This window comes from Aspergillus brasiliensis (assembly GCF_001889945.1).
Source record: "Aspergillus brasiliensis CBS 101740 unplaced genomic scaffold ASPBRscaffold_4, whole genome shotgun sequence".
In the NCBI taxonomy this organism is placed as follows: Eukaryota; Fungi; Ascomycota; class Eurotiomycetes; order Eurotiales; family Aspergillaceae; genus Aspergillus; species Aspergillus brasiliensis.
In genome coordinates this window covers 1,507,652-1,529,946 of record NW_027137445.1, presented here as the reverse complement: position 1 = coordinate 1,529,946, position 22,295 = coordinate 1,507,652, and the positions used below count along the sequence as shown (strand labels likewise).

Here is a 22,295-nt window from a genome sequence, read left to right as displayed (position 1 = left end):
TCTGAATCTCTTTGTTTATGTTGAGCGTGCATGGATAACGGTATCATGGCTGGGGTTTTGTTTTCTATAATGGTTTTGTTTCTCTCTTGATATCCTCAAGCTTCTTTTCTTTTCTTTTCTTTTCTTTTTTTTTTTTCCCTTTGTTCCTTCGTCCTGCCATTTCCTTTGTCTCTTGTTCACTCATCAGCCTTTCCCGTCTGGTACGGTCTATGCATCCGGCACAACAGCCTCTATCCTGTTTCTTCCCTCATTTTCTGTGAACGTTCTTTCCATGACTCATGCATCCGTCTGATGTCTCATGTGTCACGTTGCGATCATGTCTATTTTAATTTTATGCGACCCTGAATGAATTGTTATGAACGGCCATGGCTTCTCTTGAGTAGTTTGCCTCCCATGTCTGGGCTCAATGCATGTCTTAGACCTGAGCTCCGGCAACACCCAATTTGAACATTCTGAGCCACATCGCTATGGAAACCATAAATCTTTTAGCTAGTCCTGTGTCTACTTACGTATGTACAGTCTATTACCTACCTGCCAGTCTAGTAAGTATTTGAAGGTCTATCACTAAGTAAGTTATTTCAGCCCAACCTTACTCAACAACCAACCCCCATTCTGCAATGTCTGAAAGACCCCCTCGGGATCATACTTCCTCGCCACTTCCTTCAACCGTCTCACATTCTCCGTACCATAGCTCGCCAATGGATCCTGATCCCACGCCGCATAGTTCGAATATTTATAGGGGAGGTACACGCCCGTCCGTTTTGCCGCGAATTCCGCCGCATCTACGATTTTGCGCACTGCATCGCGCACCCGTTCCTCATCTTGAATGTTCTTCCAGTCTGCTCGGGCGAGGAACCCTATACCACAAGAATAACTCCATTAGCTACCAGAAGAGAAGCATAGAGCGATTACCTATCCTTCTTATGTCCTTCTTATATAAGGGGCGTGGTAGGGGTATACATACACTGCTGTCCAACGGGTTCCAAACCTAGAGGACTTCCGCCATTTTTGAGCGTTTCTCCCATGGCTAGTGAAGACATGGGCTGAATAACGGTCGTTAAGGCTATGCCTTCCACGTCCTTGAGAGCCTCGGCTTGCTCGGCGTGAGCTTGTTCGATGGCCTCGTAGACTTCTAGACTGGGGCGGCTGGACATGGTGCGGAATTCGTGGCTGCGAGAGTTGTTAGGTCGGTGTTCTTTCTTTGGTATATACTCCAGAATTCTGGCATACATAGTAGGTTCGGCTTCATTCACGGATGCCACGGCCTGGACTAGATCGTAGACGGTGCGGATACCCGGGGGCACGAAGCTAGTGAGATAAGGTATGTCATAGAAGGCCCGGAAGACGGGAGGATTCTCGACGGGCGCGCAGTAAAAGTAAACGATGAGGATGATATCGTTGGTGGCGTTCCAGATGAGAGACGCCTTGTTGTCGGTTTCGATGGCATCCTGGTATTGCATTAAAGCGGCGCGCAATTGGCCGGCTGCCGTGAGAGGATAGATGCGAACTTCGGTCCATATTTGATTGGGTATTGTATTCATTTCGACCTTGGTGACAATTCCTAGGAGGTGCTCAATTAGACATTTGTTGCTGAACAGCACTGCGACCGTATATGCTGGTGTTGCTGGTCATGCATGATAGTGATGGTGGTGGTATAGTACCGAAGTTGGGCCCGCCACCCTTGAGGGCCCAGAATAGATCGGGGTTCTCGTAGGCATTGGCATTGATGACTTGCGAGTTAGCGAGGACAACCTGTCAATTAGATATTAGCTGCCGCAGCTTACCAGGGAATATAGAAAGGGATACACTAACTTCGTAGTTGCAGACACCCATGGCGCCAACGCCATATTGGCTGTTCTGGAAGGAGATGCCGCCGCCAAGCAACAAGCCGGACACCCCTACCGAAGGCACTCTTCCTCCTGCAACCGCCACCCCGTGCTCTTCAAGACGGCGATATACTTCCAACCATCTCAATCCGACACCAATTTCTGCCGTGGACTTATCTTCCGCCACTTTAATTCGGTCAAATGCTCCCAGGGAGATGACTACGCCGTCCAGGTTGCTGGTGAAGCCCGGAATCTGCAAATGGCCCCCACCCCGGATGGAGAACTTGACGTGGAAGAAGCGGCACAGCGCCAGCGCAGCTGCAACTTGTTGGGCAGACCCGGGACAAACAATCACCCGAGGTTGAAGCCAGCAATTGGTAGACCTGGTCAATTGTGGTGGTTGGTGAAGGCATTCTTTTGGTGGTTAATTCAAGTTTATAGGCATACCAGGGAACTATACGCTGCGGCTCATAGCCATTGGACCCGTGCACGACGGCAGCTGCGCCAAAGAACAGGGGGAAGGCGGCGACAACGTAAGAAGCCCGTTCCCGGTCTTGTTCTGCAGTTGACAGGCTGTCAAATCGTGATAAGAGGGTCTCCACATGCGAGACTTTCTCCTGGTCTAGATGGCAGGCGTTGGCAACGATCTCCACGACTGCCGCAGCCATTGTGTGATCTATGCACGAGCTATAGATGCAGGTAGCTGTCACACACCGAAAATTGAGGAAGAAAAAGAAAAGAAAGGCGAGGAAGATCGTGAAGAAGGCATCCTTGTCATCCAATTCCGTGATAGGAACGGTGGATATTGGCGCGGAACCGACAAGACGCTATCTGCGCCGGCGTTGTGAGCGATCTTGCAACCAGGATCCAGATCCCTGTCAATGTTTGACAAGCGTCGAGTTTGGCGTCTAGAAATCATAAATCTGTGTTTCAATTGTACGTTAAGAGCATTGGCATGATGGACTCGCAGTTTTTTCGTGGTCCACAGCACCCCAGGCCAATGCTCTAGAAATGATGGCTCTCCCAGCCTTTGCTTTCTCTTTTCTGTCCATCCTAATGACCACCTCTACTTTGGTGCCTGAGAGACGGCCAGGATGGGTGGGTCTATCGAGCAACAGGACGGTGTGCCAGCATCGTCCATGACCATCGCGGTGCGGATCATTGTGTTGACACTGGCGATTCCGACAACCTTGGTGTGTGTGCTTAGAGTATGTATCATCAGCATCCCTGCAGTAACCTGGAGGTAAAACTAACTGAGCCGTGGTAGCTGTATCTGCGCAAGTTCGTTCTGAATACTTTCGGGCTGGACGACTGGTTGGTGTTGGGTGCTCTTGTGAGTTACGCAGCCGATCAAGTTCACTGCGCATGATAACTGACTGACTAGATCGGAGTGGATCTGTTCTCTGCCCTGGCATATATCATCACATACTATGGATTGGGTCGGCCTATGAAATATGTCCCTACAGACCACCTGGTTGTCTTTCTCACCGTTCGTACATCGAGGGCCCTGAGCTTTTGCCGAAACTGATCTTTGCAGCTCGAATATGCCTCACAATGCGCATACCTAGTCATTGCAGCAGCTGTAAAAGCGAGCCTGCTCATCTTCATCATGCGTCTGTTTCCGACTCGCTTCGTCCACATTGCTGGGAAAGCCCTTCTTGGTATCATCGCGGCCTTCACCCTCTCGGGGACCCTCGCGCTGGTCCTTCAATGTCGCCCAGTCCAAGCGGCCTACGACAAGACCATCACCGATTCTAGCTGCTATCCCACTGAGACCTCATACGCAATTCTCATGATGCAGGGTGTCATAATGTTCGTACTAGATGTGTCGATCCTAGTACTTCCGATAAGGCCTATCTGGCACTTGCAGATGCCAATAAGGAGGCGAATGCTTGTGCTGGGGCTGCTCTGCATTGGTAAGTTCTCGAGGGAAATCAATAATTCAAATGTTGATGATGGTCTAGGCTTCACCGCATGTGTTGCTGCCCTCGTGCGGTTCTCAACACTAAAGTTTGCTAATGATACGACAAATTTCACCTGTATGGTCCCTACATCATGTGGACAGCAAAAAATCACTGATATTTCTCAGACTCAGCCTCCACATCCCTCATTTGGATGGAGATTGAATTCAATCTCGGCCTGATGTCAGGGTCTCTCCCCTCTTTGCGAAAACTTTTTTAAGCATGGTTCTCTCTTTCCCACGAGCCACTCAGCGGAGACACAGCAAAGTTATACGTCGGACTTCGAGCTGCGCCGTCACAGTTGGACAATGAGTGGGATCACAAAGAAGACGGAGATCCAAAGAGCCTATGAGAGAAGTGAAAGCCAGGAGTTTATCGCCCCAATATATGGGCAGGGAGAATTGACCACAACTACCAAAGCCTATGCAGATGGGGAGACATGCTCTGTCAATCATGTTTGATGCCTGGAGCAGTGATGGCTATTGTGTGTAATACATCAGCTCGATGGTGCAACGAAAGACATCCATAGGCAGAGGAAGCCGGAGCAGGTTCGGGTATTCTATCCGTGAAGGTTCCATGCCCACGTAATGATGCTTCTTACTGCTTCCGTCAATGCCGAATCGGTCGGCTTATAAGGGTCAAGCCGGCGTAATGCCCGTATGTATACGCGGAGTTGACATTGGCTAGCGAGAAAACTAACATCTCACAAGCCCAAGCACTGGTAGGGTAGAGACAAATGCTTGCCAAACTGTTCCGTACAGTATTGATATTGCTTGACCGGACACTTGCCCAAGTGGATTAACTGGGATTAATGACTGTAACGGACATTCTCTGAGGCGGAAGCCTGTTCCAGTTCTAGTTGGGTAACATTGACACATATAAATTGTTTATTGTACAGAAAAATTAGAGGACTCTTTCATGAATCAATCCGTCTAGAAGAACTTGAGGAGTCTGTCACGATGTTGTACAAGGTTCTCATGTTGGCGCAGCAATTGTCCCAGCCGGTTCCGTCGCCATCCCAGTTTCTCCTCCAGGATCAGGTGTGTGTATGCAAAAACACTAGCATCGAATAGACCAGGGTTCGGTCGGTCAAAGAAGTGTAGGTTGTCGCCCAGTAGCGTGGACAGTGCCTCGAATGCGTCGTTAGCTTCGGCCTCCAAGGCGCCCACATCGATGTAAGATGACGTTTTTAGGATCTCTGTCCGGGCAGCTTGCTGGAGCTGCAGTGCGAGAGCGGTCCGCACGGCGGAATTCGTACTGGACGGGTCCACGTACAATGGTCGAGCAACAGCCTCGAACTCCTCAGGATCCAGGTATAGGGTATATAGCTATTCCAGCGCCCATACAGTCAGTCACATTACATCCGTCGACAGTTGTTTACGGGGGTGGGGGGACCGTAACGCACCCAAGCATTTCGTATCCGGTGATCTAGCAACGACGCATATACCTCGAAGCGCAGATCCAACTGCTGCTCCTCCTCGCAGTGAACTTGCTCAATGGCCCATTTTTGGAGTTTGCTGGAAGGGATAGGGGCGTTGTTGTTGACGGGGTGGGCGGGGATTAGGAAGGGAAGGGCGCCAGAGGGGGATGCATGGTTATTGGAAGGAATCACGTCGACGTCAATCCCGACGAATCTTAGGTATGCCTAAAGACACGAAAAAGGAGGCTCATATTAGCAACGTTCTCTAAGACTAGCGTCATGCTAGATTCCGTAGTACGTACCTGCCACTTGAGACACTGCGGGTTGAACGACGGTCTGCCACGCCTGGCACTTGCGGCATCGGTGAAAACATACAGTCGATTGCCACGTTTATCTGACCATGGGCTGTGCGGGAGTTCATTGGAGGAGTAGGTCACGAGGGGAAATCTGTCGAAGATGCGCTTGATTGGCGCAGGAACGGAGAAGAAGTCTCGAGCGCGCGATACCGTGCTCACATTGTCCGGTACCTGGCCGGGACTATCACGGTGTTCGGGGGTCATTGGATGGATGGATGGATGGATGAGTTGCGCAATTGGGGCGGGCACAAGAGAGGGCGGGAGAGGTAGAGGTCGGTTTCACGAAGCTGGAGATTTGGCGACAAGGCCAGCTAGAAGTCCCGAGGGTGGTGTAGGTGTGTTTGATGTACAGAGGGACAGATCCGTTCTCGCCCAACTATTTACTTAGTTAAGTTCAGTTGATCTTGTTATTTGCCGGCTGGTAATCTCCGGCCGCCAAGCCCGCGCAGGTGCACCTTGTGTATGCCTCAGGCATTAAATAGATATTTGCTGCCTGAGGTTGCCAATGGGATGCCGCGTGTTTAATTTTCTCTTATCGGCTTATCGCCAAGTTTTGCTCCGCCGTTCGGACGGCAACGGAGGCCCTCCAACGACTCTCGCTCTCTGTTCTGCCCTCCTCCCGGTATTCCCTCAGCAATTCTAAATTATTCAACCTCCTGCGGGGTTGTGATCTCTTGCTGCAGCATTGTCCTTGTGCTGAGCAGCAAACCATCGGCCACGCCGGTCTGTCCGTCACCTTTTTCCCCGCCTCTGGAATCCATCCCACCGGGTGACCTTGCGCTCGTTCGAAACCGTCACTGGTCCAACCCGTTCCAGCCTCTGTCATTCCTGAACCACCTCCGCTTCGAGGGAATACCGGTTTCCTGGGTAGACTTGCTGCGCAATTATCTGTGCCGCAACACCTTGCTTATTACTCTTTCTTTCTTTCTTCTCTTGTTGAGATCGACCGAGTTCTTACCAAAGCCTGCTTGCTGCCGTGGTACGATCAGACTTCCGGGCGGGGTAAGGCTATTTGCAAACTTATCCTACCTGAAAGCCCAGGCCCTCTGTTTGGTTCACTATTCGGCACACTCTCGGCTGATGCTGCTCTGAGCTTGTTACCATGCCTCTCGATGAAGAAGGGGCCAAATGGTCATGGTATGACACATACACACTCTTGGTGCTGACAAGGAGGCTTCTTTGTTAACCAGATCTTCGCACTAGTGAGCCATGTATCCGTGGCCATCGGTCCTCGAAATGCCAGCACTTCGACAGAATGATGATGAAGGTCCCAAAGGCCGGACGACCGCTTGCTAGATGTCCTCATCCGAAGGGAACATGCAGCTGCCAGAAACTATATGCGTTCATGATTCGCATTCCGAAAGGTCGGTATGGGCTATAGATATGGTCTATCGTCTATCCTTCAGCTTCGTAGTCGCGTCTCTAGTGACTGACTTTGACTGTGCCAGGCTCAACTTGCTTGTGTAGACCAGTGTACCAAGTATCTGCCGATGCGGCGGAATCTGCTTCAACTACCCCGATCTCTGCACCTCCGATGCCAATTGCTGCTCCCAATAAAGTTCAGAAACCCATCAAACGGCAGATCAAGACGGCCCCAGAGAATCTTACCAAAGCCTTAAACTCCATACCAGAATTTGGAAGTCAGCAATTGGAGCGTGGAACGCCAAGCCGACCATCTCATTATCCGGCTCAGGAACAGCCTTTGTGCAGCTCGTACGATATCGTTAAGCAAGAACCGGCTCCCTCACACAAGGCCCTCGAACGTGCCAGCGAAGATGAGGTGCCACAGGGCGGCAGCTGTTGCTCTCGCAAGCCCCAGCCCTCCCCACAGACTTTAGCTCCGGATGTCCGAGCTCCTGCGGTTCAACGTTCTTGTTGTGGGAAGTCCAAGCCGGCGGCACAAGATGTCGAAAAGGAAGGCAGCATTCTTAGCGGCCCTGAGTACTTCCACCCTCCAGTTTATGACAGTGAGAACGCACGATACACCCCGAATTCTATTCCTCAGGTTTCAACATGGCAAGATTTCCAAGCAGCGAAGCTGAGCCAGTACATGCAGCCTTTCGCACTGCCCGTGACCGACTCCAGTTTTCTCCCGATGGCCGGGCCTGCCACAGAACTTCGGTCTAAGCCACTAGATTTTCAGCATCCGCATGCATTCAACAATTATGAACTTTTCAGCAACCAAACTTCGCAACCGCCGTCGGAAAACACGCAGGGTGCCCTTGCAAATCCAGCAATCACTGCTAGCGAAGTTGCCCACGACTGCAGCTGTGGTGATGGTTGTCAATGTTTGGGCTGCGCATCTCATCCGTTCAACAACACAACCCGGCAGCATGTCCAACAGATGGGGCTCCTGGTGGCCCTCAATGATGATGAGCAGAGCCCCGAAAGGCTGAACAGTCATAGAGGCTCCCCTTTGCAGAGTCAACCCCCAGATTTCTCATCATTACAGTATCCATTCACAAACTTCGGAAATTCTCTGGGCGACGGCTTTCACCCCGTCGCAATGCACCCATATGCTCAACAGAGTACGGACTCAGGCCATGTAAATAATGGCTATTCATCCCCGCCTGCGGATTATTTAGGCCACCAACAACTGATGGTACCGTCAGAGTATTATACTCTTGAGTACCCAGTGGGGCTGCCTAGTGCCTGCGCTGATACGACTGGAAGTTGCCAGTGCGGTAATGACTGTACCTGTGTTGGCTGTCTCACGCACAGCGGGCACAATGGACTGCCTCTTGAACCCACCACCATGGCCGAGAGCAACTGGGACCAGATGAATCTTCCAGCTTTCTCCGCGAACGCTACAGGTCATAGCACGTCTCAAATGCCCGTGATGAATGATTACGTCGCTCATTCGAGCTCTATGTTGTAGTACCCTGCATTTATCTGCACTGGGTTGCAACGGGACTCCAACACCTTCTCCACACCCTTCTGCCTTTTTTTTTTTTCCGATTTTCCTGCGATCAAGTTCTTACTCGGATGACCGAATGCTTGTTCATGATACCCCTTTCACATAGATGTTGGTAATAGAGGATGCCAAGTCTTTTGCTCTCTCTATTGTTGTATATATTCATCAGCCAGCACCTGCGATTCTCCAGATCCTCAAAAGTCACGGACCAATCTCCTTCCCAAGCTCTGCGAGCCATTATTTCCCCCTTGATTCCGTTTGTTCTATGCTAATTGGCACAACTTCCGTAGGAGCTATCGTAAGAGATCCTGATCTGGACTGAAAGCAGTAAACCGGGCAGAGTCCCTAACGTTCTGTAGTGTGATCGCATGATCATACAGACGGTCCTAAAATGCTAACAAATAGCTACTAAACGTTACAGATGCCCCAACAGTTGGAGGTGGTAGCACAACGATGAATTGGATGCTAAAGTAGGAAAAAGTCTAGAGAGAGACCATTTCAAACAAGACGAAAGAGGTTCTTGATGCAGCTCGTTTTCCTTCCCAGCTATACAGGTATCATACAGAAATGAAGGCCGGAGCTGCTCTACCTACGCAGGGCATCTCTGACCGGAGAGTCGCCCCGACGGAAGGAGGCTGCAGAACGTTAGCTAGAGAAATTCTCTACTGTGCTTCGAGAGAAGGCATCAACGTACCATCAGCTTCTTCCCAAGCACGTCCGGCACCGAAGCCGAGACCAACCCACGCGGGCCAAGCTCTCCGCTTGAAGAGGAGCACGGAGAAGACAACACCGAAGGAGAGACCGAGGGAAGAGCGGATGATGAGGGAGGAGATGGCGCGATCCCACTGTGCATTGAGAAGTTCCGTATTAGCCCGAGCACTACTGACTACACTTCCCGATGACATATGTGTGTGTGTCCCGCAGTTGCAATTTGCGGATGGGTTGTTCAAGGGCGGAGAGGTCCGGAGGCTCCATGACAGGACCCAGCCAACAGATTATTTAACTTCCAGACGGGACAAAGCGATCGATGGAAATTTCAGATGGTGGTGTAAGGTACCTTTTCGTTCAGCAGGGCCTCGCTGACGGGCTTGGTGGAGCGTGGGACCGGTGCGACCGGCTGGGATTCGTTGGAGTCGGCCATGGCGATAAGAGCTGAATGTCCAAGTATTAATTCAGAGACCCAAATGAAGGGTCAATTGGATTGACAGGGACTGACTGACCTTCGGCAACGGACTACAGAAGGGGGGGAAATGTGCAAAGGAATGAGGTTCAAGAAAGTGAAGGAGAGTCGATGGGCGGACGAACTGGTCGGGAGCGACGTTTCGAGCTCTGCCGGGTTAAAAGGCGGTCGGAAAAACTAGGCAGGGCGCTCTCCGCTTTCTGGCGTCAGTCTTCAACTTTTTCGACCTTAAGGAATCCCTCTCCTGGTCCCCGCAGAAAAACGTCTAGGACGAACAACACCCCTCGGACTATGTTCGATTTGTGCTGACGCGGTGGCACCGAGGATCTTGGGGAAACCGGTACTTTACGATCTGACTCGTCTCATCCGAGATGCCTTCAGTCGCGGAGGTATGTGTTGACTCGCGGTCGCGCAGGCATTTTTGGTTGTATGCAACTTGAGTGTTCGGCTAACCTGCTGGGATTATTTTCTCTCTATACAGCGCCCGCGCTCCTCACAGGAGGCTTTACTCCGCCTCGAGAAAGGCACCGCGTCCCCGACCACACAGCTGGACGAAGCCGCTCAAATCATCGGCTTGAATCTAGCTCTGTGTGCGAGTCACCCCGAGATTAATCGAACCCCTCACGTCCAGAATAATGCCGCGCCGAAGGAGGAATGGGTGCTCCGGTGGCTGTTGAAGAAATTGCGGGCGGGCAAGAATTATCGCGTCGACTCTACCTCGTTTCTCCTCCTCCGACAGTTGATCGACTTGATCCCGCCAAAGACTCTGGCTACGACTCTGAAGGACCAGAAATTCCTAGCAATTTTCAACCAAGCCGTTGCCGATTTGGAGGAGGATGTGTTTGCTGCCTTGAAGACGGGGACGACTGATTTACTGCCCTCCGATTCGGAATCGAGTCATACCTTGAGCGATTCTCCGCACCGCAATGGCGATTACGACAAGAAGGGAACGAAGAGGAAAAGGGCCGGCGACGATGAAGCTGACGCCATGGATATTGACGACCAGCCACGCACGCCGATTTCGTGCTTCTTGGCTTTTATTCGCGCACTGGATTGCCTGTATAGCCTGATTATGTTGGCGAATCGGACTCTGGGTGTGGATGAGGTTGCAAGCTCCCATCTGAAGCACGCTCTGAAGGGTGAGCCAGAGTCAAACGCGGTGACGCTGCAAAAGTCTTTCCGACTGGCTGCTGTGATTTCGACACAATTTTCCCATGCGCGCAAGACGACGGACCTACAACACCTCCTATACGTGTTTCCTGCGGTCTTGGAGCTGTGGGAGCTGAGGTCTTCTCGTCGGGACGATTCGGATAAGGCACTGAGTAATGAATGCTTTGCAAAGCATTGTTTCCAGAGCGCGCTCAGACTCCAGGTTTCTGTTCGGTCGATTCGACTCGACACTGATGAGAGAGCTCACGTGCTGCATGGGGTGGAGCGCTTGATTGCTTTGCACGTGGTCATACCGACACGCGGGGGATTCTACGAGCGAGGAGGTGCAGGTATCGACTATTCAGCCAGTGAACCGGATTGGAGTCCTGTCAAGCCTATTTCTGATACGCTTAGACCTATTCTTTGCGGGCCAGAATGCCCGACAGAGACTGCAGAGGACACCACTGTACAAAACAAGATTATGTGGAAGACCGCGGAATTGCTCCCTGAATTCTTCGATATAGCCGTTCGTTCAGTGCCCAGAGACACTTTCCGGAGACAGACACACGAGGCGCCGTGGCTGGAGACTCTGTTTGTTGCTATTGCGGAGCTGGCATTCTCGGTTGTAAAATCCGAAAATACAACCACTTACCTTCCTGAATTTGTCGGGATTCTGGAGCGACTCTTCCGTGTGGTTCTTGTCCGCAACGTGCAATTGTCTCTACATACGTTGCTCACTCATGCTTCCTACACCGGACTCCTCAAGGATGGTTTGTCGCAGATTGAATGGAATCTTACGTCTCTACTTGTGGAGCTCGGTGTTGATATTTTCCTCCCAAACTCCGGTCTCAGTGACTCGACCAAGTTGCTGGAGGCTCTGCTGGAGAAGATCTTCACGTATTGGCGCAGCGGCACGACCCAGAATGATGGCAGCTACGAGATCATCAAAAACGGCATTGTTATTCCTCTGCTGCGAGGTTTCGTGGCCGCTCGAGACTTGCCCACCTTCATGCAGTTTTGGTACGAGCAGCTTATCGAGGTTGAAGAGGCCCGGTCGCAAGACAAGAACCTGAAATCCTTCATTGTTTGGGAGGACGATGACGTGTGCAATGCATATGGCGATGTAATGCGAAGTTCCCTCACTCACACACATGCAGCCGCGCAACTTCAGGCAGCCGCGGTGGAGATTAGAAACGGGGATGGTAAGATTGCCGATGCGCCCGGCGCCTATGCGCAGTTCGTGATCCTAGAGTCTGGCTTCAGATACCGTGACCTGAGCTTCGCGGACAAGAACGAGTCCTTAAGCTCTGTCATCGAGTCCGCAGCATCAACTCTGTCGTCGAAACAAAACTTGCATTGGCGATGGCGGCTGTGGCGGCTCGCTCGGAACCTTCTGGAAAATAATGTTCAATCCACCGACAATGCTCTTGGAGTTGCGATTATGAACCTGGTCGACACAAGTGCAGCCACCATTCAGCGTCACCATAAGGAACGGTTGCAAAAGCCTTGGGCGCCATTGGAATGTTTCGAGGCATATCAATTCACACTTGCCGCCGTCAAGGGGTCCCTGAACAACGATGAGTTCAAATCACTCACCAGCCAAATAACTGAGCTGGTCAAGTCTATCTCCGACAAAGATGCTTTGAATGCGATTGCATCACCCTGGAATGGACGCATTGAGACTCTGAACAGGCCGGACACTCTTGCCCTGGCGTATTTCCTGACGCTTGTCAGGAGCCCGGATGCTTGGGATCGGATTGAGCCTGAAACTAGACGCTCTTTGTTTGGCCACATCCTTTCGTTGGCAACGTCTCAGTACAAATCATCACCGTCGGCTTTGGAGACTATAAGCCCTAAGCTCAGATATCTTCAAGCCTGGGCTGGCGTCGTCTGCCATGAGTATTTGCTCAACGCTCCGGCCATCGCGTCTGATCTGATTACCGTGCTCTCGAGCCGGGTTAAGGAGGACATCACGAATCGTAAACTCTATGTTGAGAGCCTGCAGCGGATTCCTGCCCCACTTGTTGTGCGCCGCCAGAGAGCGATTTTACTGGATCTCTTACAGGAGGTGATTGTCCAGGAAGACAGCACCCCCGAAGTCACTGTTGGAATGCTGTCATTGATGGCCAAGCTGGCTGATATGCCTAAATCTGCAGCGGCCGTCACCAGTAATTGGGAGCCAGTCTGGACAATTGCCAAGGCTGTCACCTTGCAGGGAAGCGAGGTTGATCTCCAAATCATGAAGGCCTTCCGCAACTTGCACAGAGCAGTCATAGCTAAGCTGCTTGTTCTATCCGACGAAGAGCGTCACAAGCTGTTCAAGAAGATGTACCGCAAGGTCTCATCAAAAGCATCCAAACTTCAAAGTCTTGACCGTGACTCCATGGACTGTTTTTATCTGAGGATCTCTCTATCTCAGCTGTGGCACCACCGTAAGCAGCTCGAAAATGTCTTCGACGAGACAGATCTTGCTGCTTGCCGACAGAAGGTATTCGATCTGGTGGTTGTGGAAGTGAAGTCTGTCAAGGATCAGTGCAAAAGACAGCAGCTGGAAGAGACAATCACCCTGATCAAGATTCTGGATGCGCTGGAAGATTTTGAGGACCTTGCCACGGATCATGCCGAGGTCGAAAAGTTCCTGTCAAAGATTGAAAGCTATGTGGAGAAGTCAGTTGATTCGGGCTCCTCGCTGAGAAGACTTATAAGACGTCGCGTCCTGGCCGGGCGCGGCTCTGAAAAGAGCATTACACAACCCGTGATTCAATGCGCCGAGGCCCTCCCGCTGCAGCACATGTACAGCGAGGAACAGCGGCTCTTCATCCGGTCCACCTCTGGAAGGTTTCAGTCCATGTCTGTGGAAGAGCTGACTCGAGTAATCCGAGACGTGCGGGAGTTAGGCTTTGTTGGTGAGAATGCGGAGTACCATATGCTCATTGCCGGGTTGGCTATTGCCTCGTTGCCCCCAGTCGAGGATAAAGAAAGCATCACGGCCAAAGAATTATCGTTGGTTTGCACCGCAGTGACCGAATCACTTTCCCGCAACAAATCCATCGAACAGTTTACTCTTGCGACCGAATGCCTAGACATTCTTCTTCGCAATTACACTCGCTGTGTCACGCAGTGGAACGTCGATAATTTGCTGGGGTCCATTGCAGTGTGTGCTTCCAAGTCGGGACCTTGCATCGACCCCGAATTCGCGGGAACCGTCTATATCCGCCTGTGTCGCCTGATGGGAGTCCTCTTGGGTCTCCACCGTCAGAAGCTCGGAGGTCGGTTCCACCTCATCTTGCCTGCTGTCGAACGACTGTTGGATTGTTTGTTCGCTCGTTCCAAGAAGCGCAGTCGATCCATGCTCCATGAAAAGAAACTCGGTCAACAACCATACTGGCTTGCTCCTTTGCAGGCGTCGCACGCAGTTCACTTCACTCGTCTCCTCACGTCATTGTGCGACCCAACCGTATCCGCCGTGTCGAGACCGGCACAGTCCGCAGGTGGCCATGAGGGGTTGACCGATCAGACTAAGAAAGCTAAGCGAATTGCAGGACAGTACCTTCAGTACCTGATAATGGAGTATACGCAGAGCTCTCTGCGCGGCACACTCGCACCCGAGGTGAAGGCCGCCATTGTCCCTGGTCTCTACGCAGTCTTGGATGTGATGTCGCGCGAGACGATGCGCGCCATGAACGCGGGACTGGATGTGTCTGGCCGGGCGGTGTTCAAGTCGCTGTACGATGATTATGTGAAGTTTGGCAAGTGGAACAAGGGCTAAAGGAATGGGCATATAGATTCGGTAGTGGGCATAGATCGCATTTACATACACACTTCTTCTGTACTTAGTTATTTAGATTTAACGGGTGCTGTGCTTCGGTGCGCGCACCATGAAATCTATAATGATTTTGAACATATGGATTGTCTCTGCCTTCGTGTGATCAACTACTCTATCTAGCAATCATGCCCCAGTGTTGTGTGTACTTTTGCCGGTCGCTTTACCAACCTCCCTCTCCAACTCTACTGCCTTCTTAGCTTTGCTCTATGACTCACGGCACCTGATTAGTTATTCTATTCCGTACAAAAGTACATTAATGCCTTGCTTTCTTGCCTGAGACTGCAACCCCGGCAGCCGAACAATAAAAGAGACAGTATAAATAAAATGTTGAAAAGGATCAAGTTCTTTTCAAGATTCTGATCCAAACTTCTCGCACGCCACCTCCCTCTTCGTTACTACCTTAATAACACCCCCTCTTCCCCCCCTCCAAGAGGTTCGGGATGACGTGTATGGCACCGCCCTGAGCCACGCTTTCAGCGATCCGATCGCAGTTTTGACTTCTCGGGAACTGGGATCTCTGAGTTTAATGAGGCTAGATAAAGGTAGGGTGGGAATGTGGTTCTGGTTAAGGGAGAAAGGTTATGTTGCTTGCTGGTAGTTTAGGGACAAGCAGTGAGGTAGTAAGTATGAGCGAAATGGAGGAGGGGGGGGGGGTTGTTGGTTCTAGACAGTCTGTATGAGGTATGTTGTGAGGGATTTTGATTGCATTTCTTCGTCTTCTTGTTCTTCTTCCCAACTTTCGTGGATGGTTGTGATGGATAGAACTGGTTGTAAGTGTCTCTTCCAGGGATTGGAGAGAAAGAGGCGCAGATGACGGGAATGGATTTATGTTACGGAGTACTAGTATGGGGGGACTACGGATAGTTTGTGATGATATACCCCGGAGTATGATGTCGTAGTTGAGGTAGACTCCGCGAACGGCATTTGAGGTGGTTGTGGTCGATCATCATGGTCAGAATATTAGTTCGTTAAATAAGGGTCTCCAGCATTAAACTAGTTAAGTAATCAACTGAGAATGAATAATTAGCATTAGTTAGTTAGAGTCAGTAACTTAACTAAATAACTAGATAGCAGCCAAACTGCATGCACATCAGGTGACCACCACCTGACCACACTTACACACACGTGTTTTCTCCCCCTTTTCATTGGGGAACTGTCAAGCTCCATCCGGATCACTTCTGCAGGAGAACCTCGGATTCGTATTTCGGGAGAGGAACCGGTTATCAGCCGACAATGGAGACAGACGAAAATGAAAAAGAAAAAAACAGGAACATCACCATTTGCTGATTGTTTCAAATCAATCCTTTTACTCGATGGCATCGAGTCAGCCGGCCTTGCGATTAGATAGGCCCTAGCCACTAGCGGATCCGTGAACGCCTGTGAGTCGCTGACCGAACTGGGGCACCCCCGGGCTCGGACTGATTGCGGAGGGCCAGTGGAGATGCAGAACAGCAGAGCACTCCCGATATCTTCCCTCGAACAACTGATAACGTTGACTCTTACTTGACCCGATCGAGCAATGGAAAATGTTTATCGCCCTTTCTGGGGGCACGCTCCTGGTTCACTAGCCCGTCCGAGAAACGGCCCATGGAGGGCGATAAGCTCGCTTCACATGGGTGGCGCTGTCCAGGTCGATCCCGGCCCTCTTTTGGCCCAAAATTTTCTTATCCTTATCTTGTGTCAAAGAAAAGAAAATGGAAAAACAGAAACATGGGTGAATGAATAACTCAGTCGGGTGTCATGCTGGCGTACCAGCCGCCATTATCAGCCCAGAATCCATGATGGAACCCGCTCCATATCAGTCTCAGCACTCGCCTTGATTGGCCGATCGCTGGGCGATGACGCCGATGATAGTGCCTTCCGGTTCTTCTTTACTATACGCCCAGACAGACAAGAGTGTTTATATCTCTTCGTCCACCCCCATTGACGGTCGGAACTGGAACTCGTAAAAGAAATTATTACCTCTGTTCTCTTAGCATCTGTTCCTCTGTGGCTTTCTGTTGCGAGCCTATAACCCCGGTGGTTCTGCTCTCATCAGCCCTAAAAGAATATTGTCCTCCTCCCCCTCCACCCCGTACCTCGACAAATCAACCTACTACTACATAGCTATTCGATATTCCCCGATACATACTGTCGCTGCATCATTTGGTTCACATTTTGTCGTCTACTTGACATACCGCATAGGCCAGAGATGCCTCGAATCAAAGAATGGATCGAAAAGTTCGAGGTGCCTACGGAGCCCGGGTTGACCAATACTCAATTGATGTTGACGAACCGTGACTTGCGGCCAGGTGAGATCATGAAACTGGCTGGCGGATCACATTGAGACGCTCCGTGCTTGTGCAGCCGGATCCAATGAGAGGACACTGGAAGCTGACCGTGTGCAAATATTTGATTTCCGCCCTCTGCAGTCGAACACGAGCGTCGTCAATGGAGATGGTTCAACTTTATCGCCTTCTGGATTGCAGACTCTTTGAATATTGTAAGTGCCTCGTGCTGCTGCCCTTGTATCGATTACATATATTATCCATGCATCATACCCTAGACTAACACATAACTTCGGGTATAATAGAACACATGGATGATTTCATCCTCGATGATTGTCGACGGCCTGTCCTGGTGGCAGGCCTGGATTTGCGTCTGGGTCGGATATTTCATCGCCGCTTGCTTTGTCTGCTTGACCGGTCGCATTGGTGCAGTTTATCACATCTCGTTCCCGGTCGCATGTCGAGCCAGCTTTGGAATATGGGGTTCTTTCTGGCCCGTCTTCAACCGCGCGGCAATGGCTGTCGTTTGGTACGGTGTTCAGGGCTATATCGGAGGTGAGTTCTTTCTACGAGAGTTCAAAGTACAACGGTTCCCTTCCGGATCCGCGAAGCTAATCTCGAAAACTAGGCGAGTGCGTGACCTTGATGATCGAATCAATCTGGCCAAGTTACAGAAATATCCCCAATCATATTCCCGCAAGCTCTGGCGTTACCACCAAGGACTTTGTGAGCTTCTTCCTGTTCTGGCTCTTGTCACTGCCGGCCCTCTGGTTTCCGGTCCATAAGATCAGACATCTCTTTACTGTCAAGGCCATCTACTCTCCCATCGCCGCCATCGCCTTCTTCGCCTGGGCCATCTCACGTGCCAACGGAATCGGCCCGATCGTCCACCAACCTGCCACAGTTCACGGGAGCGCACTGGCCTGGGCGGTAGTCAAGTCTATCATGAGCTGTCTCGGCAACTTTGCAACTCTGATCGTGAATGACCCGGATTTTTCGAGGTTCTCTCGGTCGCCGAAAGACGCACTGTGGTCCCAGCTGCTCACCATCCCGATCGGGTTCGGCATCACCTCCTTCATCGGCATCATCGTTTCGTCGTCTTCTGCTGTCATCTTCGGCGGTGACTTCGTGTGGAACCCATTGACGCTGTTGGGCCAGTTCTTGGATGGCGCCAGCTCGGCCGAGCGCTTCGGAATCTTCATTATCTCGACCGGCTTTGCTCTGGCTCAGCTAGGGACCAACATTTCTGCCAACTCGGTCTCGGCTGGTACCGATATGACGGCCTTGCTGCCTCGATACCTCAACATCCGACGCGGTAGCTATATCTGCGCTGCGATCGGCCTGTGCATGTGTCCAGTATGTTCTTTGCTTTCTTTCGGAGTTTGTGTGGACTGGGGGTGCTAATGAACTTTTAGTGGAAACTTTCGTCCTCATCCAATTCTTTCACCACCTATCTCTCAGCCTACTCCATCTTTCTGTCTTCCATCGCTGGGCCCATGATTTGCGATTACTACTTTGTCCGGAAAGGATATCTGCGAGTGAAAGATCTGTACAGCGTCGGAATTGACTCAGCATACCGCTACACGTACGGCTTCTCCTGGCATGCATACGCTTCGTATCTTGCAGGTATTCTTGTCAATATTGTCGGGTTTGCCGGCGCAGTTGGGCGTACCGTACCGGTGGGAGCCCAGTACATCTACAACATCAACTACTTCTCCGGGTTTGTCGTTTCATGCGCCATGTATTACGCACTGGCGCGGCTGTTCCCCATCCCTGCCACTAGCAGCAAGTGGCATGAGGCGGATATTGACGCTGATGAAGACCACCTGTCTGTAGCGGATGGACAGGAGGTGTATCCGGAGGATGAGCATCCGACGGGCAAGCCGCTGGACGTCGAAGCTCCTGTTGACCAGAAGCACCCGAAGTCCACCGCTTCGTCGGTGCTATGAAACGAGACATGACTTTTTTTCTTTCTCTCTTTCTTTGTCGATATTGTATTCTAATGACTGAACGCTTACTTTTCCGTGGAAAGGTGCATATCAATAGTGCCATGGAAATCATCAACACTTCATACCCAACATATTTCACACTTTCAGTACCGCGAGCACATTCCAGTTCTTACCAGGCTCTTGTAGTTATGACTAGTAGTAGTACTGCTTTTTCCACTTCGTGGTATGACCAGGTGTGCTACTATATATCCTGTCCGACATGGGCAGGCTAAAATTGAGTATTTATCCCCGTCACTTTGCTTCGATACTAGCCAAAACGACTGGGCTCGAAATGAGAACAGCATTTCATACCATGTCGGTGTAAAAAGTAGTGACTACTATATATGTGGAGGATTGATACCCCAGAATGAAGTGCTACTCAGCATGTCTCATCCCAATAAGGTAGGTGGAGAACGTTGACAGTGCAAGATGCAGTTTCCCCACTTGGTGATCCGCTCCGATCGGGCCTTCTTTTCTAGGAAGTCATTATACTCCGGCGTTCTCGAGGAGGGGGACAGTCCTTCAACACTGTGCCATTCTACTATCTACAATACACTGCTCACTCTGTGATTGCTGACTGTCAAAAGTACATTCTAATGCATACAGGATACGAGACTGGTGCTTACTGTCGAAATTACTAGGTGGATATTTGTCACACCTATCACTACTACGATCTTCGAAGCCCATGATATACTTGCTCTAACCCTCGAGAATCTTCGTCCATGATTGACTCGGATACGAAGTTCTCTCACTCAAGCCCGTGGCTGAAAGCTGTATGCGTATGTATGTTGGCATGTGCGGACTATTAACTCTCGATTTACTAAATCAGTAGCATAGTGCTCCGCAATCTAAAGTAAGGTCTACTTGGGTCTGTTGAAGGGGAAGTGAAGTCATTGAATGGGGTAGGTTCAATTTTACACCCCCGCTGCTCTCTATTCTCTGTCCTATACTCGTCTTACTCTGCCTTATCTACCTTTGTCTGTCATCGCTCTGTCCTCTTCCCCCATCCAAAGGCTTCAAACTGAGACAGATCAATGCTAATTGGGCAGTCAATCCATGACTGACTCCGAGGCAGCAGACTGCTCAGCCCGAGCGACTCTGCTTGATATATCGGCCTTCAAGATAAGTCTCAGGACATTGTATAAGGGGTCTAGAGAATGAGCCGAATACATGCATAAGATCGCATGGTGCGGCTACGATAGCGAGCACTCGGGCGAAGGCCTGCTGACCGATAAATTTTCAAGAGCGGTCGACGTAGAAAATGAGAGAGTCAAACCAGGTGTGCCGTCTCTATTCCACATATAGACAGATACTTTAGAAAATGGTGGTCTTCCGTGCGAGTAGAAGAGCATACAGTATGTGAGCAGCGTGATATCACTATATGCCTTTTGAGTGTCGCCTGTCGGTATCCTCCAGACTTGCCCATACTGGTTAGCGGATCGACAAGCTGACCTGCAGTGCCTGGAGCCCAGTCTCACTGTGCAGAGTGCAGAGATGGAGCATCCGGAAATCTACGATATAATCGATGTCTACGCTAGTGTCGACTAGATTGCGGGCTCTAAGGTGCATCACACAGATCGCGTGACGTGGCGGGGTCTCTAGCTCTTTTGGTCTCGCCTTACTTGTCTTCGACACTTCACCTCCTATCTACCCGGAGTCCACTGCTCATCATAACCTCCCAAATTACTATCGCCAAGTAATCGTTTGTGTTGCTGGTTCAGATCAGGACGGCCATGAGTTGACACCTCACAATGGCCTCACTAATTGTCGTCATAGCCCAGCTTGCAGTGCTCGCTTTCGCTAGCCATTTAGTTTATTTATGCTACTTACATCCTTTGGCATCCTACCCAGGCCCATTTTGGGCCCGCTTCACGAACCTTTGGTTCGTGCTCACCCACTCCTATCCCCTGCGTATTCTGGGAGCCTTTGAGCTGACTGGTTCGGACTGAAGGCGATTCTTCACGTTCATGAGCGGTGAACTCCATCTTTCGGAAGAGCAACTTCATCAGAAATATGGTCCTGTAGTTCGTGTTGCCCCAAACTGGCTCTCTTTCTCGAGCTTGGAAGACTTTGACGCTATCTATGGATTCAACAAGTCCGTTGAGAAGGGTGACTTCTATGCTTTTGGGCGGAGTCCCGGCCAACATGAAGGGAGTATATTCTCAACGAAATCGGATGCCATCCACCGCCAGAAAAAACGGAAGGTTTTAGGGCCGGCTCTCTCGAGTTCAAAGGTAGGAAGGTATGAGCCTGTTATTGAAGAACATGTAGCAATCCTACTCGCAAGACTGGCGGAATCACAACCCCCGGCAGTGAGAGGAATTGCAACTGCAAACGTGGCTCCTTTAATATCTCGATTCACTCTGGACACAATGCTGGAAATTTTGTTTGGCTCAACTATAGCATCGAACCCGTATACTGATAGTGCTGCCGCCGGTGCCATATGTTCGCAGCTTCGCAAGATATCGAAGGCGGCATGGAGTTACTCCCTTTGGCCAATGTACGGATGGCTTATGAATAGCTGGGTCATCAATTCCTTGCTTCGCAATCGTTTCTACAACAAAGATTGTGTACAGACTGGGATGGCTGGGCTCGCGGCTGCCGTTCAGAGGGTAATCATGCGGGATCCCCAGCATGTTATCCAATCTCCGAAGCCCGGAATCGTGAAAAGCTGGCTCCAAGTTCCTGTTGGCGATGTAAATCGTATGAGACAACCAGAGGTTTTAGCTGAGGCTATGAATATGGTCTTCGCAGGCCCCGGGAGCATGGCGGCCGCTCTCACGGCTATAGTATACCATCTGGGATCGGAAGAAGGACAGGTCTGGCAGGACAAAATCCGCAGGGAGGCAGCAGTCTCTAGTCAAAGTATAACGGCTGCCACAATTCCCCTCGAGTTGCAGGCTGTGATAAAAGAGACAATGCGTTTTCATGGAGTCTTTCCAACAGCGTTTCCTCGAGTGATCATGGCGGGTGCTGAAGGAGTCATTCCCAGCCTGTCAATGCCGCTACCGGTCGGTACTACAGTGTCTGCGAATACCTATGTTCTGGGTCGGTCGCGCGAGATTTGGGGAGACGATGCCGATCAATGGACACCAAAAAGATGGGTTGGAGATGCTGAACACCGGCGGCAGATGGAAACAAAGTTCGTAGCCTTCAGCAAGGGTCCGCGAGGCTGCATTGGAAAGGATCTCGCAATGATTATAATGGCCAAAGCGGTGATGGGACTCATCCTTCAATGGCAGATCAGAAGCATGGGAAGTCTGAGGGGAAAGAGCTGGCTGGAAATGCAGTATGACGAATGTTGGCTGGAACTAAGGCGACTGTCCACAGCGTCGTGAATGGCTGCCGACGATGACCTGGTCGGTGTGTCGGGATCCTCTTTTGGAAGGTCGGGATCCCTTTTTGGAA

General features: G+C 50.9%; 8 protein-coding genes across 8 annotated transcripts; 5 read left to right on the top strand and 3 right to left on the bottom strand.

Moving 5' to 3' along the window:
* Window positions 1-274: 274 nt before the first annotated feature.
* Window positions 275-2,630, bottom strand: ASPBRDRAFT_508949 (FAD-binding oxidoreductase). The gene is made up of 6 exons (XM_067626628.1): window positions 2,274-2,630; window positions 1,813-2,209; window positions 1,662-1,752; window positions 1,231-1,561; window positions 965-1,170; window positions 275-857 (listed from the first exon to the last, which is right to left on the bottom strand). Exons 1-6 carry the CDS (start codon window positions 2,492-2,494, stop codon window positions 574-576), a joined length of 1,530 nt encoding a protein of 509 aa, XP_067480845.1. The 5' UTR covers window positions 2,495-2,630; the 3' UTR covers window positions 275-573.
* A 290-nt stretch (window positions 2,631-2,920) lies between these two features.
* Window positions 2,921-4,139, top strand: ASPBRDRAFT_53752 (uncharacterized protein; the record flags this gene model as incomplete). The annotated part of the gene is made up of 6 exons (XM_067627115.1): window positions 2,921-3,034; window positions 3,094-3,159; window positions 3,211-3,315; window positions 3,364-3,742; window positions 3,791-3,883; window positions 4,009-4,139. The coding sequence occupies 6 exons, from the start codon at window positions 2,921-2,923 to the stop codon at window positions 4,137-4,139; spliced, it is 888 nt and encodes a 295-aa protein (XP_067480844.1).
* A 371-nt stretch (window positions 4,140-4,510) lies between these two features.
* Window positions 4,511-5,999, bottom strand: ASPBRDRAFT_149307 (putative mitochondrial outer membrane protein (Sam35)). Its single transcript, XM_067619303.1, has 3 exons — window positions 5,510-5,999; window positions 5,193-5,432; window positions 4,511-5,115 (listed from the first exon to the last, which is right to left on the bottom strand). Exons 1-3 carry the CDS (start codon window positions 5,765-5,767, stop codon window positions 4,720-4,722), a joined length of 894 nt encoding a protein of 297 aa, XP_067480843.1. The 5' UTR covers window positions 5,768-5,999; the 3' UTR covers window positions 4,511-4,719.
* A 528-nt stretch (window positions 6,000-6,527) lies between these two features.
* mac1 (putative copper-activated transcription factor GRISEA) lies at window positions 6,528-8,743 on the top strand. The gene is made up of 4 exons (XM_067626632.1): window positions 6,528-6,700; window positions 6,767-6,927; window positions 7,012-7,530; window positions 7,585-8,743. Exons 1-4 carry the CDS (start codon window positions 6,666-6,668, stop codon window positions 8,439-8,441), a joined length of 1,572 nt encoding a protein of 523 aa, XP_067480842.1. The 5' UTR covers window positions 6,528-6,665; the 3' UTR covers window positions 8,442-8,743.
* A 319-nt stretch (window positions 8,744-9,062) lies between these two features.
* Window positions 9,063-9,618, bottom strand: ASPBRDRAFT_121912 (MICOS complex subunit MIC10; the record flags this gene model as incomplete). Its single annotated transcript, XM_067617474.1, has 3 exons — window positions 9,063-9,112; window positions 9,172-9,322; window positions 9,535-9,618. The coding sequence occupies 3 exons, from the start codon at window positions 9,616-9,618 to the stop codon at window positions 9,063-9,065; spliced, it is 285 nt and encodes a 94-aa protein (XP_067480841.1).
* A 410-nt stretch (window positions 9,619-10,028) lies between these two features.
* On the top strand, window positions 10,029-14,575 carry ASPBRDRAFT_28806 (ribosome biogenesis protein URB2; the record flags this gene model as incomplete). The annotated part of the gene is made up of 2 exons (XM_067622563.1): window positions 10,029-10,046; window positions 10,139-14,575. 2 exons carry the CDS (start codon window positions 10,029-10,031, stop codon window positions 14,573-14,575), a joined length of 4,455 nt encoding a protein of 1,484 aa, XP_067480840.1.
* A 2,248-nt stretch (window positions 14,576-16,823) lies between these two features.
* On the top strand, window positions 16,824-18,848 carry ASPBRDRAFT_121835 (nucleobase cation symporter-1 family protein; the record flags this gene model as incomplete). Its single annotated transcript, XM_067617465.1, has 5 exons — window positions 16,824-16,923; window positions 17,044-17,114; window positions 17,205-17,454; window positions 17,528-18,255; window positions 18,315-18,848. 5 exons carry the CDS (start codon window positions 16,824-16,826, stop codon window positions 18,846-18,848), a joined length of 1,683 nt encoding a protein of 560 aa, XP_067480839.1.
* Window positions 18,849-20,638: 1,790 nt separating this feature from the next.
* On the top strand, window positions 20,639-22,225 carry ASPBRDRAFT_53747 (putative cytochrome P450 pisatin demethylase; the record flags this gene model as incomplete). Its single annotated transcript, XM_067627114.1, has 2 exons — window positions 20,639-20,769; window positions 20,839-22,225. 2 exons carry the CDS (start codon window positions 20,639-20,641, stop codon window positions 22,223-22,225), a joined length of 1,518 nt encoding a protein of 505 aa, XP_067480838.1.
* Between the last annotated feature and the right edge of the window lie 70 nt (window positions 22,226-22,295).